The sequence below is a fragment of the Mauremys mutica genome, chromosome 2 (genome assembly GCF_020497125.1).
Source record: "Mauremys mutica isolate MM-2020 ecotype Southern chromosome 2, ASM2049712v1, whole genome shotgun sequence".
Taxonomy (NCBI): Eukaryota; Metazoa; Chordata; order Testudines; family Geoemydidae; genus Mauremys; species Mauremys mutica.
The window spans coordinates 19,010,453-19,028,993 of NC_059073.1; the positions used below are offsets into that span (position 1 = coordinate 19,010,453).

The 18,541-nt window shown below is 42.0% G+C and overlaps 1 protein-coding gene across 1 annotated transcript in view; it reads right to left on the minus strand.

The window, feature by feature from the left end:
• The window catches only part of TG (thyroglobulin), a 218,067-nt gene that overhangs the window by 130,738 nt on the left and 68,788 nt on the right, over positions 1 to 18,541 (minus strand). Inside the window, exons 23-29 of the mRNA XM_045008289.1 lie at positions 15,421 to 15,543; positions 13,090 to 13,205; positions 11,973 to 12,081; positions 9,515 to 9,712; positions 5,762 to 5,929; positions 2,804 to 2,869; positions 1,253 to 1,333 (exon numbers count right to left, since the gene is read on the minus strand). Of these exons, the coding sequence (XP_044864224.1) occupies positions 1,253 to 1,333; positions 2,804 to 2,869; positions 5,762 to 5,929; positions 9,515 to 9,712; positions 11,973 to 12,081; positions 13,090 to 13,205; positions 15,421 to 15,543 (861 nt within the window). The remainder of the gene's footprint in view (positions 1 to 1,252; positions 1,334 to 2,803; positions 2,870 to 5,761; positions 5,930 to 9,514; positions 9,713 to 11,972; positions 12,082 to 13,089; positions 13,206 to 15,420; positions 15,544 to 18,541) is intronic.

Genomic DNA, 18,541 nt, shown 5'->3' on the forward strand with positions numbered 1-18,541 from the left:
TGGGTCCTTAAGTGTGTGTGTTTGTTTCAGTATTACAAAAAGTTACAAGAGGTGGGTGGGTCTCGGGGGAAAAAAAATCACCAAAAATGTGTTGAATAATTTATAGACAGCCCCTCTTGAAAGAGTAGCTGATATGACTCATCCCTAAAACACAGTGCAGAAAGCTGCATTCCTTACATTGCTTTAGGTTTTAATGATATCGTCAGTTCTTGCAGGGAAAATGTAGAACCTCAAGGCCCTGAACTCAAGTTTTGGCAGGTAAATGAAAAGAATTTCAGTCAATGTTTTAAATATTTTTATTCCTCCTTTTAAAGTCTAGATTTGTGTTCCACTAATCATATGGGAGCTTAGCCAGTTACATGGGAATTTTAGTTCATCTTTCATGCAAATTATATGAGGTAAATCAGTAACAGTTTGCCATATTTTACCATTTTAAAGCTTCCTTAAATCACACCTGGATCTCCCATAGATATTCATCAAAGCTTCACAGAAGGATTACAACTTTGTATAGATGAACCAAAACTCTGCCATCAAGGGGCCACATTCTTTTCTCAGTTACACTTGTGTAGAAACTCTAGTGACTTCAGTTGAATTACTTTGGATTTACACTGGCCTAACCAAGAGCATAATCTGGAACAGTAGGTGTCTATAGACAAAAGGCCTATGATTCTAGTTTCAGACTTCAGGTTTGGTTCCATTAAGTTCCCAAAAGTCTGTGGGCCAGAACCTCAGCTGGTGCAAATGAGCATAGCTATGGACCAATACGTTCATTCAGAAGCTTATCAGAAGAAGCCAAATCTTCCGAGTCTGTACAATTCTCATTAGAACAGGCTCTCCTCTGATATTCCAGCACTTTCGCTTCTGTCCTGGCCATGGAAGTGCAGGGACATGTGAAAATGAAAGAAGAAGAGAAGCCGGGGAGAAAGTTCAGCGGGGTTCTTGTTTTGTCTGAACCAATCTGCCCAAGCCTACTCATTCCCCATGCATGTACTTCAATAAAGAGAAAAACAATAGGCTTGACATCGTGTGTTCCGGGCACTCACAGCCAAATTCCGCATTCTCCTACACTGTCTTAAACACATCCTCCTTGTTTGTCACATGAAATATATCAAATCTGAAGTTTCCCCTTGTAATTTCACACAGTCATAGAGTTTAAGGCCAGATGGGATCATCTGATCATCTAGTCTGACCGCCTGTACATCACAAGCCGCCACCATCACCACCCAGCATCTACTGCAGTACTACCCAGTACCTGGTAACATTAGCTCGGCCTGTGTTTGTAAAACAGCAGCATCACATGCAGAGGATTTCGTCCGGGTAATCATATCAGAACCTAGAACACAATCAGAGCTATTTATTATTCTGTATTATTGGTATTAATATAGTGCCTAGAAGTCCTGGTTATGGACTAGGACCCCAATTGTGCTAGGTGCTGTACAGACACAGAACAAAAAGATTGTCCCTTAAGCTCATATTGATTCCAGTTGCAGTTCGCCTGTGAAACACACTGACTATTAGTTCCTAAACAGGTTTCAGAGGGGTAGCCGTGTTAGTCTGTATCAGCAAAAACAACAAGGAGTCTTTGTGGCACCTTAGAGATTAACAAATTTATTTGGGCATAAGCTTTCATGGGCTAGAACCCACTTCATCAGCTGCCTGGAGTGGAAAATACAGGAGCAGGTATAAATACACAAAAGGATGGGCATTGCCTTACCAAGTGTGAGGTCAGCCTAACGAGATAAATCAACTAACAGCAGGATACCAAGGGAGGAAAAATAACTTTTGAAGTGATAATGAGAGTGGCCCATTACAGACAGTTGACAAGAAGGTGTGAGTAACAGTAGGGAGAAATTAGTATTAGGGAAATTAGGTTTAGTTTTTGTAATGACCCAGTTTGCCTATACTGAGTTTTACACAACAAGTTAACATAGAACATTTTACAGTGCAATGTTACTATCTAGGCAAACAGCTTAGTAAGTTTCACCAAAGGATGAAACAGTTGTGTCTGCACTTAGCCCCTGTTTTGTGTATCAGTCCCCATGCTTCAGGGCACAAGCAGTTCACCAGCTGGAGTTAGGAAGAAATTCCTCTCTGTGTTATATACTGCACAAGTGAATTACACTACAGGAGGCTTTACAGCTACCTCTAAAAAGCCAAGCACTGGCCACTGGTTGAGACGGGCACCAGATTAGAACAATCACTGGTCTGCTCTGATAGGGCAGTTCTTATATTCTGACTGTTGGATTTTCAAAAGCTCTGGAACTGCCTTAAGGTGCTTTTGAAAATCCCACCATGCTGAACCAAAATGAATCCACTAAACTCAGTAAATATCCATATTCAGTAAATATTCAATACCAAGGCTCTAGAAGCATGCAGGCCTATGTATTCCTAGAGTGGTAGCAAAAAAGTGTTTTGGGATATTCATGCAGTAAATCTACTGGGAACAATGGAAGCTTGCGATGAGTCATGATAATTAAACGAATCTATCTAGACATTTGCAAAGTGCCAAATTACCATGGTATCTAGGGGCTGACAATGAAATAAATGGCTTGTGTCTCCATAGCTTCTCACATAGATTTCGGAAACAATGGGCCTGATTCACCTCTTGCTTACACTGATTCTACACCAGCATCATGCTATTGTAGGTGAGAAAAGACTCTTGTCTAGGGCCAAGTTTTTCTGCTGGTGCAGCTCCATTAAAGTCAAATGACTTTTCCGTTTACACTCGCAGAGAATGTGGCCCCCATTTTTTTGGTCTTTTATCTTTCCGAGCTCTTATAAGTCACAGCAGGCTAAAACTCACCTCTCCACAGATAAACATGCTGAAAGCTGCTGAAGGCTCCTTCCGTTTCTTCTGAGAGCTCAGCAGCTGACAAAGAAAGAAATGTTAATTCGTGCAATTGCTCAAATTAATTAAATGGTTTATGGTGAGCGGCTGGGAAATTATATCAAACCACATTCCAAAGCTGAATACAACTATGCAACAACATTTACAGAACAACGACACTGAAGGAAAGATGGTCTAGTAGCTCGGGTCCTAGCCTATGTCTGGCGAGCCCTGTGCTGCCACAGACGTCCCGTGTAAACCAAGAGAAGTCGCTTGTCTCTCTGTGCCTGTCGAAGGGAGAACATCCCTACCTCACAGGGATGTCGTGAGACTAAATACATTAAAGGGTATGAGGTGCTCAGATACTGCAGTAATGGAGGATATATAAGAACCTCCACCCAACGTGGGTTGAGAAGTCATAAGTACTGTAAGCAGCATTTCTCTATCTGTCCATATAGATTCTGATACTGTACCCATCAACATAGCAGCTAAGTACTGCAATATGAATCTTAAATGCTGTCCAACCAGTGAAAGCATTGGTAACCAACTGTATTATAATAGTTAGCCTTTTTATCTTAAAAATGCTGTAAAAACATCAACTGACCTACACAGCACCCCCATGGGGAGAAGGGGGAGGGTCAGGTAATCATGATTATTCCCTTTTTACACATGGTAAATCTTTGGCAGACAAGTTAAGTCCCAAGGTCCTGATCCTGCAACGGGATCTATGCAAGCAGACCCCATGCCCATATGGTCTCTCACTGAATTCAGTGAAGCTCCACAGGACCTGGGTCTCTGCCCAGACAGATCCAACTGCAGTACTGGGGTCCTTACTTTCAGAAGTGTTCATCAGTTTTTGGCCACTCAAGTGGAGATATTCGGGCATGACTTTTAGAGGATCTGAGCATTCATAACGCCACTCAATTTAAATGGTAATTGGTGGTATCCACGCCTCTGAAAAATTAGGCCCCTGGAAGGCAGCTAAAATTGTGGACACTTGTGATAATGTTGGGTTTAAGTTTTCAGAACCTGGTGCCTGAACTACATATACATAATACATGGTGATGGGTAAAAACTGGCAACTGAACACCATCAATATACAGTTCAGGGTACAAAAGCAGTAGCATACACTCATCTGTTTGTGTATGCAATTATCCTGTTTAAATGTGAGATTCCATATTTTGAGATTGATTCACTGCTATATTTCCCCACTTTTACCCGGGTGTCACTTTGTGCACACAATTGACCAGCTGCATCTGCATGCCCGTAATTTTAAATGCATAATTAATTTACACAAGCTGTTGCGGTGCCTCTATTTTTTTTAATCTAACTCTAAAAGCTGAATAATAATTTTTAGTTCCTCAAGACAATACACCGCACAAGGTATCTGCCTTACATATTGCTAAGGTTCTTTTTACGTTTCTATCTAAATAAGGAATAAAAACACATAACTGCATAGTCAAAGGATCTCTTGGCTTTGAACCATGGTTTTGAGCTTACAAACCTTGAAAATTAAATTGCCATAAAATTAATTTATGCCAAGAGTTTAGATCATATGAAATCTGGAAGCACCCATTGACTACAGTAAAAATGAGACCATGGATACCTTTGTTTTTAGATAGACGGTTTACTTGAACAGACTTGAATTAAGTGTTCAACAAAGCCCTTGCAGAACAATGTAAAACAATGTGTTTTGAACTCTGTTCATTTTCATTGACACAGGTAGCCACAATAAAGTACAAGGGCCCATCTGGTAGGTTAAGTCATAAAAATGCACCAGACTAATGGATAATTCATAGACTCATAAAATCGTAGGACTGGAAGGGACCTCGAGAGGTCATCTAGTCCAGTCCCCTGCACTCATGCAAGGACTAAGTATTATCTAGACCAGGGATGGGCAAACTATGGCCCGCGGGCCGGATCCGGCCCTTCGGGGCTTTGGATCCGGCCCGCGGGATTACCCCTGGTGGTGCTGCGGGCCCGGCGCTGCTCTCAGAAGCAGCCCCCGGGCCAGGAGGCAAAGGGCTCCATGTGCGCACGCAGAGCCCTCTGCCCGCCCCCACCCAGGGGCCGCAGCACTTCCTGGAGTGGCGTGGGGACAGGGCAGGCATGCAGGGAGCCTGCCCTGGCCCTGGTGTGCGCCACTGCCACCCCGGAGCCACTTTAGGTAAGCGGCACTGGGCTGGAGCTCAAACCCCTCCTGCCCCCGCCCCCCAACTTCCTGCCCTAAGCCTTCTGCCTGTACCTCGCACCCCTCCTGCACCCAACTCCCTGCCCTGAGCCCCTTTCTGCACTCCTGTGCATTCCAACCACCTGCCCTGAGCTCCCTGCTGCACCCTGCACCCCGTGCACCCCAACTCCCTGCCCTGAGCCCTGTCCTGCACTCCGTACCCCTCCTGTACCCCAACCCCCTTCCCTGAGCCCCTTCTTACACTCTGCACCCCTTCTCTGCCCCAATCCCTTGTCCTGAGCCCCTTCCTCCACATCCCGCACTCCACCCGCCCTGCCCCGGCCCTGCATACAATTTCCTCACCCAGATGTGGCCCTCGCCCCAAAAAGTTTGCCCACCCCTGATCTAGACCATCCCTGACAGGTGTTTGTTTAACCTGCTCTTAAAAATCTCCAACAATGGAGATTCCACAACCTCCCTAGTCAAATTATTCCAGTGCTTAACCACCCTGATAGTTAGGAAGTTTTTCCTAATGTCCATCCTAAACCGCCCTTGCTGCAATTTAAGCCTATTGTAATTAAATTCATTCCACTTGGCTCATGCATAGCCAGATCCTGCAGTCCTTATTCCAGCAAAACTATCGCTGAAGTCAGGGAGAGCTTTCACTGAGTGGAATGGAGAAAAGGGCTGGAGGGTCTATGTGGACAGTGAGTATAGGATAATTTAGCAAACGTAATTTAAGATGGAAGAATTTATTTACTTACTTCCAGCGAACTCTTGTCCTCCCAGACTGAATAAAAACTGCTGCTTTTTTTCATTGTAGTTCACCTCTTTACAAATTCTATCTCCTCCAGGCTTTGAGTTTCGACTCCAGTCATTTCTATGGCAGATCAACACATCTGGGTAGCTCATCAACCCACACAGGATAGTACCTAGATTCAATTGAAGAGAGAATTGCACGTTTGTAATAATGTGTATACTGCACCTTTCATGCAAGGGTGTCAATACTCTTTGTAATCATTAAATAAACCTTAATATCACAGTGAGACTGGTAAGTGTTATCCCCTTTTTAAACTGGGATGCTCAGAAAATTGGGCCAATTTTTACAAATTTTGAGTGCCTAAAGCTGAGCACCTAAATTCATGCCTAAGACATATAAGCTTGTAGCCTGGTTTTCTGAGATGCTAAGCACCCACAAATACCTCCTACTTTACAAATAACATTGAATAATAATTAACGACACCCAACTGCGTGCAAGGCATTTCATAGCAGACATAGAGAGACACACTCATGGCCTCAGAAGTCTTACAATCTTGGGCCCTGAACCAACACAGCACTTAGGCATGTGCTTGAAAGCTTTATTGGACAGGAGCCTGAATTCAGTCAACTTAGCTGTAAATCTTCCCAAAAGTTATGCCATGAGTCAATGGCATGGCCAGGTGTAGAATCCAGGCATTCTGGCTCCCAATCTATGTCTATAATATCTAGACTCATTGCATTCTTGGTTTGTGGTGGCTGTCATGGCTAGACATAACGGTATTCTACATATACTTAAAATGTCCTTTAATACACCTCTACCCCGATATAACGCGACCCGATATAACACAAATTCAGCTGTAACGCGGTAAAGCAGTGTTCCGGGGGGCTGTGCGCTCCAGCAGATCAAAGCAAGTTCAATATAACGCGGTTTCACCTATAATGCAGTAAGATTTTTTGGCTCCCAAGGACAACGTTATATCAGGGTAGAGGTGTAATTCATTTTCTAAGTAAAGGTAAGTATTTCCTAGTAGCAGTGAATGCTCTACATTTTTAACCAAAAATACCAGTCAGATCCATGGATTTTGAGGCATTATTGACCCAAACATGCTATCAGAAGTAACCAGACAGCTTCATAATGTGCAAAAACAACGAGGAGTCCTTGTGGCACCTTAGAGACTAACATTTATTTGGGCATAAGCTTATGCTCAAATAAATTTGTTAGTCTTTAAGATGCCACAAGGACTCCTCATTGTTTTTACTGATACAGACTAATACAGCTGCTGCTCTAAAACCTGTCTTCATAATTTGCAGTCATTTCATAATCTCTTCCACAGATTCAGATAGCAAGACCTTAAACACATAAAAGGAGGCCAACTCATTCTGACAATGAATGCATGTGAAGTGTACAAACCTATAATGGGTTGCTTTTTGTTTTGTATTGTCCTTACCAGAAATATGATGGGCCTGATTCACTCCTGCATTACTCCAGTTTTGTGCTGATGTAAATCCAATGGCTTCACTGGAGTTATATTGGATTACACATTAGTTAATCAGGTCTGCTGTGCTGCCACTTTGTTGAATGACTTGTGACTTATACAGTAACATCATTCTGTGGTCTGCACCACTAGCTCTCATGAGCCAAAAAAACTAAGCAATGAAATATATCATGAAGTTTAACATAGGAAGTAGAAATGAAAAACAAATATCAGGGTATCAATCCCAAAAGAGCAGACATATACTTACTGTACCACATCATAAATAAAATTGCAAGTATATTACAAATGATTTAGAAACATCAAAGGTTGTTCATCTTGGCATTTTGCACAAAAAATACACCCAAAAACTGCCAACAAAATCAATCTTGGTAAACACGCTCTGCTGGACTTTCATTAATAACTTGGACTTTGTGTACAATACACATAATCTGTTTCCAAGAATTAAAGTTCCAGAAAAATGGTAGCTAAAATGCTAGCCAAGATTCCTTTAAAAACTGACTTTCTTTCACATATTTATTGTTTCACGGGACACTAACATTTTTTCCATATTTATGACACGAAGGAAAGTTTATATCCAAAGCCATTGATTTGCACAGCACTGAATTTTCACATGGCATAAATAAATCCTGGGCTCTGAATCATGCAGATGTTCTGTGAGAAAAAACAGTATTAGCCCATCTAATCAAAGACCGTATTATAATGCACAAGGGGCAAAGTCACGACCACATGGACAACCCTAGTTCTGGCATTTTCTAACTTTTAAGTGCTGCAGTCTCAGGCTCTGGTCTTGGAAAATTAGGCGCTTACAGGTGTATTTAATTTTATACCTATAAACATTCCCATTGAACTCAATTGTACCACCCATGTGCTTAAAGGTAAGTATACATATCATCCTTTGCAGAATTGATACCTTAATAATGTTTTGTTAATGCAGTTTTTTGTATCTATTGCACTACAAAAGTGCATGATTCTTTAGCAATGTTCAAGACATGTTGTCCCTGTCCCAGTGAGCAAACCCCATTCATAGCACTTTCAACCATGAGCAGTCCCATTGTCAAGTACGATCAACTGCTTGGAAATACAAGAAAGAGTTGAACAATTCTTGCAGAACCAACAATGTAAAATCAAATGCCTCAGAGAGGCCCTGATTCAGCACAGTTCTTCAGCACATGCTTAACTTAATTAAGTCAATGGGATTTAAATGCGGGTTTATAGTTAAGCACATGCTTAAGTGCTGGTGCTGAATGGGCCAGATCGAATACCACCATTTACATCAAAAGGTATGACCTCTCGGACCATATCCCAGTGTCCAAGCCAGGATGCACTATATTAGTGAGCAACAGCTACAGAAATGTACATTGAGTAATGAATATCATCATGACAGGTAAGCATAGCCCTTAGAGATGATACAGCAGATAAGACCATAAATCTGACTGATTGACCGAGAACCAATGATCTTGCCAAGATACTTGGGATAGTCTTGAAGTCAGTGAGATGCACTGTACAGGATGATACATGTTTGCAGGATTGTGTCCACACTTAGTTTAATGTGGGGGTGCTGGATTGAGTTAGTGGCCTGTGATATAAGGAGGTCAGACTAGGTGATCTGATGGTGCCTTTTGGCCTTAAACTCTGTTATTCTAACTTTTGGAAGGACTGTAGGGGAGATGGATGAGGCAAGGGAGAGAATGTGTGAGAGGAGAGAATGGACAAGACTGCCCTGATCAAGGTAACAGCCTTTGCACATGGGTTGGGCTTTGCACTCCATCCACCTCACTGCATTCTAGTTTGACTCCAGTGATTATGGAGTATCTGGGAAACTATAACCTGATGTAAAAAGTCTGGTTGAAAAGCTCCTTTTCCTGCTCATAGAAAAAGGTAATCAGTTTATATTTTAAACATTTCATATTATATTTTAATTCCCCCATCAAAAAACAAGTAGCCACTTCTTGCAACCTTGCTGACAAGCCTCATTACTGCAGTATATGCCATTTAAAAGATGTATACAAATACAGAAAGGGGATTACTACCATAAGCATCCAGTGTTTAGACATTCTGCCTGCCCACATAATGGAGTGAGATTCACCCATGGACAAAGGTCTATGTGCCACTTAAATCCTATTGACTTAATTGAGACTTAAGTGACACATAGGCAGAGCAGTGACCCTCTGCACAGGCATAAATTGCACCCAGTGGTTTGCTTTTGTTAAGTTTCCCATTGTATGGGATAGCTTTTTGCCTTTGCAGTTTTAACATGATTACCTCCATCAAGTACAACCTGGCTGAGGATAAAGCCATCGCAGCAAGGATCCTGGCTGCAAGCCTGACGGCAGAAGAGATGAACATCTGTCAAAGACGTGCCAGCTGCCGAGAGAACCACTGAGCTGTACACGCCAGAAAGCACATTCTGAAAATCCGTCAGCTCAAAGGTCTTGAGACCAGACATGGTGAATTCTTGTCCTGAACAGAACAGGAAGAAAAAGAAATGCGTGTTCCAACAAGCGTAGGAGGCAAAGCAATAGCCACGGAATATCTCCAGACCTGAGCTGGCTGAATGTTTTATAATAAAAGCCCAACATAGCGAAATCTTTCTGGCCTTTAAGTTTCATTACAAATCTGAAACTCAGGCTAAGTTCAACAACAGGTTTACATATCCAGGCTATTACGATCTCTCTCAATTCTCAGATAGTCTAAAACACCAAGATACAACGCAGAAGTGTCTGCCCAGGTTCAAGTGGGACTTGACTTAATTATGAGCAAATCTGAGCTCAGTTTATGGTTTCTGACAGAAATCAAATGAAGCCAGTGAAAGGAGAAGTTTTGGACCCCTGCCTAGTAGAACTTTCCCATTTGGGACAGTTTGCTTTGAGCTTTGGAGTTTGTGCAAGGAGTGTGAACCCACATGAACAAAAAATGCAGAGGACAGATGACAATGTGTGGTTGAATGGTACCTTACACCATGAGTAAATCCTATTGAAGTAAATGAGATTACCGGGGGAGCAAGGTATTTCTCAGTGTAAGAGCAACACAATTTGTGTCAAAATGAGCCAAGATAGCCAAACAATGCAGACACAATGAAGTGACACATAAAATACAACATGTTTTTGCCAAGGAAATCCTTTCTGTAAAAAATCTGTATTTCCACTCCAAGCAGATTCTAGAGTTCCTTCTGATGAGACATTAAGGTGGACAGGTTTGAATGGGGGTGCTAAATTGCATCCACAAGATTGTGTGTGCGGTCTCTGTACACAGAAATGGTTATTTTTAAGCAAGCGGTGCAGGTGCAAATTTTGTGGGATTAATTTAGATGTTCATGTTTGACATTAAAGATTGACTCAAATTGTAAAGGAAAAGGCATCGAAGGTGCCCTATAAAATGTGTTTTTGTTGGGTTTGGGGTTTGTTTGGTTGGGCTGATTTTGTTAAAATAATTAACTTTGTGCTGTCTTGACCTGAGAATTTAAGGAAATAATATAATTAAAATAATCATCCTAGAAACTTTCAGATATAATCACCTTCAGTCACACTTTCAACAGAGCGTTAGCTGATCCTGAGATACAAAATGAGGCACTACATAACATAGTCATTCTGCCTGCCCACGTGTTGCTATGAATTTCAGCCAATGGAACTGATAATTCTTATAACACTTTGTAGTTACTTAAAAAGGTGAACAACGTTGAGTTTTAGGCCCCGATATTGTGATATTATAAAAATGGTTTTGCTAAATCTAATCTCAATAGAAATATTTTGGGGATATTTTTGAAATGTTGATGACTTTTTAAAAATCGGAACATTCCCCTGAATTGTCTGTGTTTCTACAACACCTAGCACAATGGGGTTCTGATCTAGGATGAGGTGCTACAGTAATACTCATTAATCATAGTAATAATAGTTTAAAAACTGACCAGTCTAATATTACTACCCAAGCCAAGAGAGAAGCCAAATTTACAGAGCATAAATGGTGAAAAGCAAATTCCATTTTAATGATCTAAGGTTTTATCAAGGGGTAAAAATTAGGACAAGATTTTAATGTTGTATAGGATTCTTTATAATATTGTATCAGATTTCTGTATAAAAAGACAGAAAACCTAGGCTAAATAAAAACTTCCCATCATACAGAAACACAGAATCATAGAATCATAGAATCTCAGGGTTGGAAGGGACCTCAGGAGGTCATCTAGTCCAACCCCCTGCTCATAGCAGGACCAAACCCAACTAAATCATCCCAGCCAGGGCTTTGTCAAGCCTGACCTTAAAAACCTCTAAGGAAGGAGATTCCACTACCTCCCTAGGTAACCCATTCCAGTTCTTCACCACCCTACTAGTGAAAAAGTTTTTCCTAATATCCAACCTAAGAAGAAAGAGAATAGGCCAAGAATGATCAATGCCTTTCTACGCTTCTCATCTGTCCCTGCCTTCTCACCCTCCACCCTCAGCCCCACATTACAGTTACAAAGAACAAAAGGTGTGCGACATACCCACCTGATCCCAGAGGATGGTTAAAAAACCACTCCAGCTCCCTATACATAAATCACACTACAAGAAAATAAATCTTAATAGAATCAAAAAACCTTTATCCGTTAGTTCTGGAAGACTGACAGAAGCTGTCGTGCTGACCCTGCAAAGACTCATGTCCTCATGAAGTCCAGGTCTAACTGTTGGCAGGATCCATTTTTCACTTTTCTAGGGAACTGAACTATCAGTGGAGGTTCAGTACCTACCTTTTTTCAGATACACAGTCACTTCATCCTTCTCTTGTTTCCCCACTTTAAGCAGGCAGCTAAGATTAGCAATGCTAGTGGCTTCAGAATTTCCCATAACACCTTTCATCTGAGACAGACAGAGACAATATAAAAGTGCTTTAATTCATAGCAGGGAAAATACAGTCTATTCACACTTATGAGGATGATGAATTAGTATATAATGTTCACAGTTGCCACAACTCCCTGGGGCCATCTAGTTCTGCTGTTTGATCACAACTCCACCAGATCAGGGCATGATTCTTTGATGCTACTCCGCCTTATTAACAATGGCAGCGTAGTTTCGTAAACAATGAGTTGCCAAAAGAAAGTGGCAAAATGCCATCTATCTCAAGACCCTGGAGTGGAGGAACGGACAAACATCTGACAACTGAAACGATTATCTGTTTCAGTGTTAGCATAGTCTAGATCTTTGAAGAATGGGAGTTTGTAAATGGTGACTTGGCTGGAGTTGTAGCAGATCAGCACAGGGGAGGCAAACATCTTCTAGGAAAGACCAATATAGGCGGCAGTCCCGGCAAATTTAAGATTAGCTTTCTTATTTCACATGCAATAAGGGCAGGCAGTGCTGGAGGTTTGAAACCTGGATTGCTGTGTTTTATTACTGACACACGGTGACACTCTGGACATGTTAATTCATCTCACTGTCTGTCTTACTGTTACTCAGATGCAATATGGGGCAGGGGGGATGCTATTCACAGCAGAGATGCAGGAATTAGAGAGCACTATACTGTTTCCAAAATGTTCAAAAGTGACTAATGATTTTGGGTACCTCCATTTTAGGGTACTCAAATCAAGAGTCCTTAAAGGGGCCTTATTTCTAGTGGGTGTTTGTCCAGCACTTTCTAAAAATCAAGCTTCTTTAAGGTGTCGCAACCAAACACAGAGGCACCCAAATATCACTTTTGGAAAACCTTCACTCTCATTTCTTTGCTAACCAACCAGCACTTCACCATTACTATAATAGAACACAGTGTCTAAACAGTCAGGAAACTCCCTGGTATTCTGACGATGGGTTCTCATACTGGCTCTCAGGTATTGTCTGGGCTACACATTTTAAAGAACTGTCATTGTTTACCAGTCCAGAAGTGGTACAGTTGAAGTTGGTTTCAGCAGCACTGTGCAAGTCACACAGCACCTCAGAACCCAGAGCAGATACTGTGACAAATCCACATGACTCATCCGTCTCACAGTCTGAAAGCATGAAAAAAATGTAAAGGTTCACCATTTCGTTTACACAACGCCACATGTTTCCAGCTGGCTGAGAGTCGTGTTTTCTGTATGCACATGGACTCCTCCTACTGGATTTGAACCATAGCCCTCAGCCATATTACAAATTGCACCAGTTTAACTAAAACAGGTTTTGAAATCAGTTTATACCAATTTAACTAAACCACTGCAAAACCCTGTTTGGGCACTCTTAAATCACTTTAAACTTAGCTTATACCAAGTTAGCTTCATTGGGTCAGGAAGCTCCTTGAGCTAAATTGACATAAGCCAGGTACAAATTGATTTAAGTCTCCACACAGGTTTTGCAGCAGTTTAGCTAAATCAGTTTAAAATCACACCTTTAGTTAAACTAGTGCAATCTGTAAAAGAAACAGGAATTTCCAGAATGGATCAGACCCCCATGTCTACCTAGTCCAGTAGTCCGTCTCCGACAGTGGCCGGTTCCAGCTGCTGCAGAGGAAGGTGCAAGAAACTGGACACTAGGAAGTTTAGACTTGAAATTAGACGAAGGTTTCTAACCATTAGAGGAGTGAAGTTCTGGAACAGCCTTCCAAGGGGAGTAGTGGGAGCAAAAGACATATCTGGCTTCAAGACTAAGCTTGATAAGTTTATGGAGGGGATGGTATGATGGGATAGCCTAATTTTGGCAATTAATTGATCTTTGATTATTAGCAGGTAAATAGGCCCAATGATCTGTGATGGAATGTTAGATGGGGGTGGGATCTGAGTTACCACAGAGAATTTTTTCAGGGTTCTGGCTGGTGAGTCTTGCCCACATGCTCAGGGTTTAGCTGATCTCCATATTTGGGGTCGGGAAGGAATTTTCCTCCAGGGAAGATTGGCAGAGGCCCTGGAGGTTTTTCGCCTTCCTCTGCAGCATGAGGCATGGGTCACTTGCTGGAGGATTCTCTGCACCTTGAGGTCTTTAAACCATGATTTAAGGACTTCAATAACTCAGGCATAGGTTAGGGGTTTGTTACAGGAGTGGGTGGGTGAGATTCTGTGGCCTGCATTGTGCAGGAGGTCAGACTAGATGACCATAATGGTCCCTTCTGACCTTAAGTCTATGAATCTATGAAACCCAGCACCAGGCAGATATGGGATAACCTGCTCCCAGGGATACAGACCAGGCTTTAGTTACTCATGACTGAGCTGGAGGACAAACTATCTTGACTGAGACTAGGTATGTAATGTAATGAGCATGACTTGTAAGAGTGCTGCGGCCTTTGCTCAAGAAACCAAAGCTAGTCAAAGGATTCCTGACCAACTATTTCTCTACTGAATGTAGTCCCTTTTTCTTTCTCCACTTATTGCCTGCCAAGAGACTTGTGCAAGACTGTTACTGGAAGTTGTTCAATGAACATTTTATGCATAGTGTGTGGCAGCTGTGAATGGTTTGGCACAAACATTTTTTTCAGTAGTCAGAATTCCCTATCCGAGCTGTGTGACTAGTCTCACCACACTTTCTGGGGCTGAAACACATGCCAAGTGTCTCCAGGGTCCTTTTTGCTGCTCAGCCACCATCCACCTCCCTTTCTTTGCCTCTCCTCCTCACTGCTGATGTTGTATTCACTTTCCTGCATGATTTTAAAACACTCTCCTATCTCTTTCTGCCTTCTAACTTCCTCACTTCCAAACATAAAAGGGCCTGATCCAAAGGCCATTAAAATCAATGTAAGGATTCCCAGTTGGTTTCAATGGGCTTTGAATTAGCCCCAAAGTCAGTACACATGATATGACCAAAGGACTACTCACAGTGCAAACACAGGTGATCGTGCATGAATATTAAAACTCACAATGTCCCTGTGAGGTAAACAAGGATTGTTTTTCTCTATTTTGTAGGTACTTTACAGAGCTAATGTACAGAGAGGTGAGTGGTCTGATTTTCAGGGGTACTGAAAACCCAGTGTCCAACCAGAGTCAACAGGAATGATGGGTGTTTAGCATTTCTGAAAGTCAGACCATCGATGGCTTGTCCAAGGCCACATGGAAATTGAAAGCACGTACACAGACAGAGACGTCCTCTCTGTAATCCTCTCACAGTGAATTTGCAGTGAATTTGAACTGCAAGGCAGGCAATGCTAGGCTAAGGCAGAACAGTAAATTCAGTGCTTGAAGGCTGTCTTCTTTGGTGACCTCTACCGTATGTCACACAGATTTGCTGAGAGCCATCCCTTACCTGAAATGCACTGCAAGAGCGCACTCTGAGGGTCTCCTTGGATGGTTTCCGAGTGAAGGATCCTAGCGTCTTCTGCACTGTAGATCAGTTTGGATTCAGGAACTCTTTCAAATTTTCTGAGCACTAAAAGGCAGATAGCATGGTCAAGTCTCCTGCCTGTTATTTCCATTGCTTCTCAGTTTCCAGAGAAACTCAACACAGACTTTACTTTAAAAAAAGAAAACTCAAGGTGTGTAGGGGGAAGGATTCATTAGTTAAATGAACAAACAATATCAGTTTTCTGTGAAACAATCACAAAAAAAATGTCTGAAACATTTGTCTCCTGTGAGGTGTTAGATGCTCAGGACCAGGTCTCCATTTGGAGCAGAATGTGGTAGTATGAGGCCATAAATGGACAAGAAAGGTGACTTCTTGCTTTTCAATCTTCATGTTTACGCAAACTGTGAGCGCTATTTGGGGATGAGCATTCATTTTACTGTTGGACTGAGTAGAGAAAAGAAAGCCAAGGAGTTAAAGGATAAGGTTATTAAACTGACACATTGTGCGTAGGGAGGATCTGCAGCCACCCAACATAAACGTGACCACTTTCACTGGTTGAGACAAACCTCAAACGTACAGAGAAGAATGTAGCCCCCTTTGAGTGTAAGCTATTTGGGGTAAGGAGTGTGTCTCACCACACGCAGTGTCTAGCACCATGGGGCCTCAATCTCATTTGGAGCCTCTAGGAGTTACTGGAATATAATTAATTAATTTAGATCTTGTTACAACTCTCTTTGTCTCTTTGGCATGTAAGCTTAGTTTCCTTTACAGATCGGTCAGTAAAGTCAAAGGGAGTTTAACTGAGCCCAAGTTAATTTAATGTGAGATTAATTTACAGTACTGTGTGTGTCATATCTGAATGTTGTCCTTAGCATGCAACGGGGCCCATCAGAGAACCAGGCACCTTCCCTGTTTTTATTCTCTGATGTTTAAGGATACATCAAAAGGGAGCTACCTTCTCTCTGAGTGAAGGTCATAAGAACATAAGAACGGCCATACTGGATCAGACCAAAGGTCCATCCAGCCCAGTATCCTGTCTTCCGACAGTGGCCAATGCCTGGTGCTTCAGAGGGAATGAACAGAACAGGAAACCATCAAGTGATCCATCCCCTGTTGCTCATTCCCAGCTTCTGGCAAACAGAGGCTAGGGACACCATCCCTGCCCATCTTGGCAAATAGCCTGTGATGGACCTATCCAGGTCCCTCGAGGTGAGAAATGTGCTTGTGCTGTAAATCAGTGATTGCAGTCTAGAGCAGTGTCAGTTAATTACTTTTCATCGCCATAAATTCACTTTTGAATTTTTTTAAAAGGGGGAAAAAGAAAGCCCTGGATAGCATCCCTCCAAAGCTGGTAGTTTTTAGTTCATCAAAGCCAGATTTATTCCCATGTAGATGGAAAAGTGAGAAATAAATGCTTCCTTTCTTTTCCTCCAACTGAACATGACTCTAAAATAAAACCTGATTGTTATATTTGTCCTTGAGAGGAGGAAAGGAAAACAAGATAATTTAATTAGTCATGCTGGACATATAACAACTCCAAACAATACAATCTTGTCATGGAAACAAAAGTCCAAATCATTTTGCTGGACAAAGCCATTTTGCTAAAGCAAATGTCCCAGAAATGGTCTCCAGTACAACAGCAAGCTCTGAAGCAACGGAAAACTGAATGTGGAAATCTGTGTGGAATATCCTGACTTTCTTTGGTCGTTAACAGAGATTCTATTACAATATAGGAATATTAGCTAAATGGAGAGAGTGATGTTAGATGAAAAGTCATCAGCAGGTTGGTAAAACCCTTGGATGGGGTAGATTGAAAAGTGCTGTTACCGATGTTTTTACTCATTTCTTGTGATGCAATGACATGAAACACAAAGGCAATGGAGCAAATTCTGCTCTCAGACACACCAGTATAAATCTGAACTAAGTCCACTCCACTAAGGATTACAGAGTTACTACAGATTTACTTTAGCATCACTAAGAGCAGAAATTGGACCAACACACAAAGATTTGGAGAGAGCAGAAACTTCTCCTCTTGGATCCTTGCAAATCCTGCAGCCACTTGACAAGGGGGCAGAGGGCAGATCACAGCTCCAAGAGGTTTAAATTATAGTCTGGTTTTTCATGCCAGCTAATCCCCTTGTGATCTGGTGAAATGTATCCTCCCTTTGGGTTTCCACTGGGGTGGGAGTGAGGAGATATCCTCAGAGGGTGTAAATCAGTACAGCAGCATTGACTTCTGGCCCATAGTATCCCCTAAGGTCTCTCTCTGGGAGTTCAGGGAACGAATTGAGCCAGCAGCATCACCCAGTTGGCCTGACCACCCTCTCTCCTCAGCCGAGCACCAACTGAGGGGAGGTTTCAGACTGATTGTCAATAGAGCCTCCCCTGGGTCTAACACAACCAGAGTGACCAGGCATCCCGGGCTGGACTCAGCCCCCAGAGCTCTGTGCATGGAGTAGCTGCAAGCTCAGCTCTCATTCCCTTGCACACCAGAGTGGAATAGCGAAGAAGAGATATTACACCAGGATCCAAGAGCAGAGCTTTTGCCCAGAAATGTCTGCATAAACCACAGAATAAAAGCTGAGGATCAATTTTTAAAACAATCATTTGTCGTCTTGAAGCAAAACAGCCAGCGCTAATTGACAACAAATGTTTGTTGTTGTCAAAGCTGAGTCAACAGGTGCTTTTGATAAAACCGTCATTTTCTGCTTGGAAAGAACAAAAGAGTAAGCCAAAAATGTCACACACACACACACACACACACACACAAAAACCGGCACTTTAACTAGGTTGGGAAGAGGTTTGAAAGGCAGGGGATTGGGGTGGGTAAGATGGGGGGAGAAAAGTTTTCCTTCTTAAAGCACAATGCCAAAAACCTTCAACACAGAACAGTTACCGGTAATTGACATTATGTCTGTTTAAAAAAAACAAAAACAAAAAAACTCAAACAGATTTCAATTTTCAGGAAAAAGTCAAAACAAACTACTACTTTTAATTTTGTTTGAAAATGTTCATTAAGGTTTTTCATGTTTGGATGAAAATGTTTGAGGTTTTTTTAATGACTTTTTCCTTGGGGAGGGAG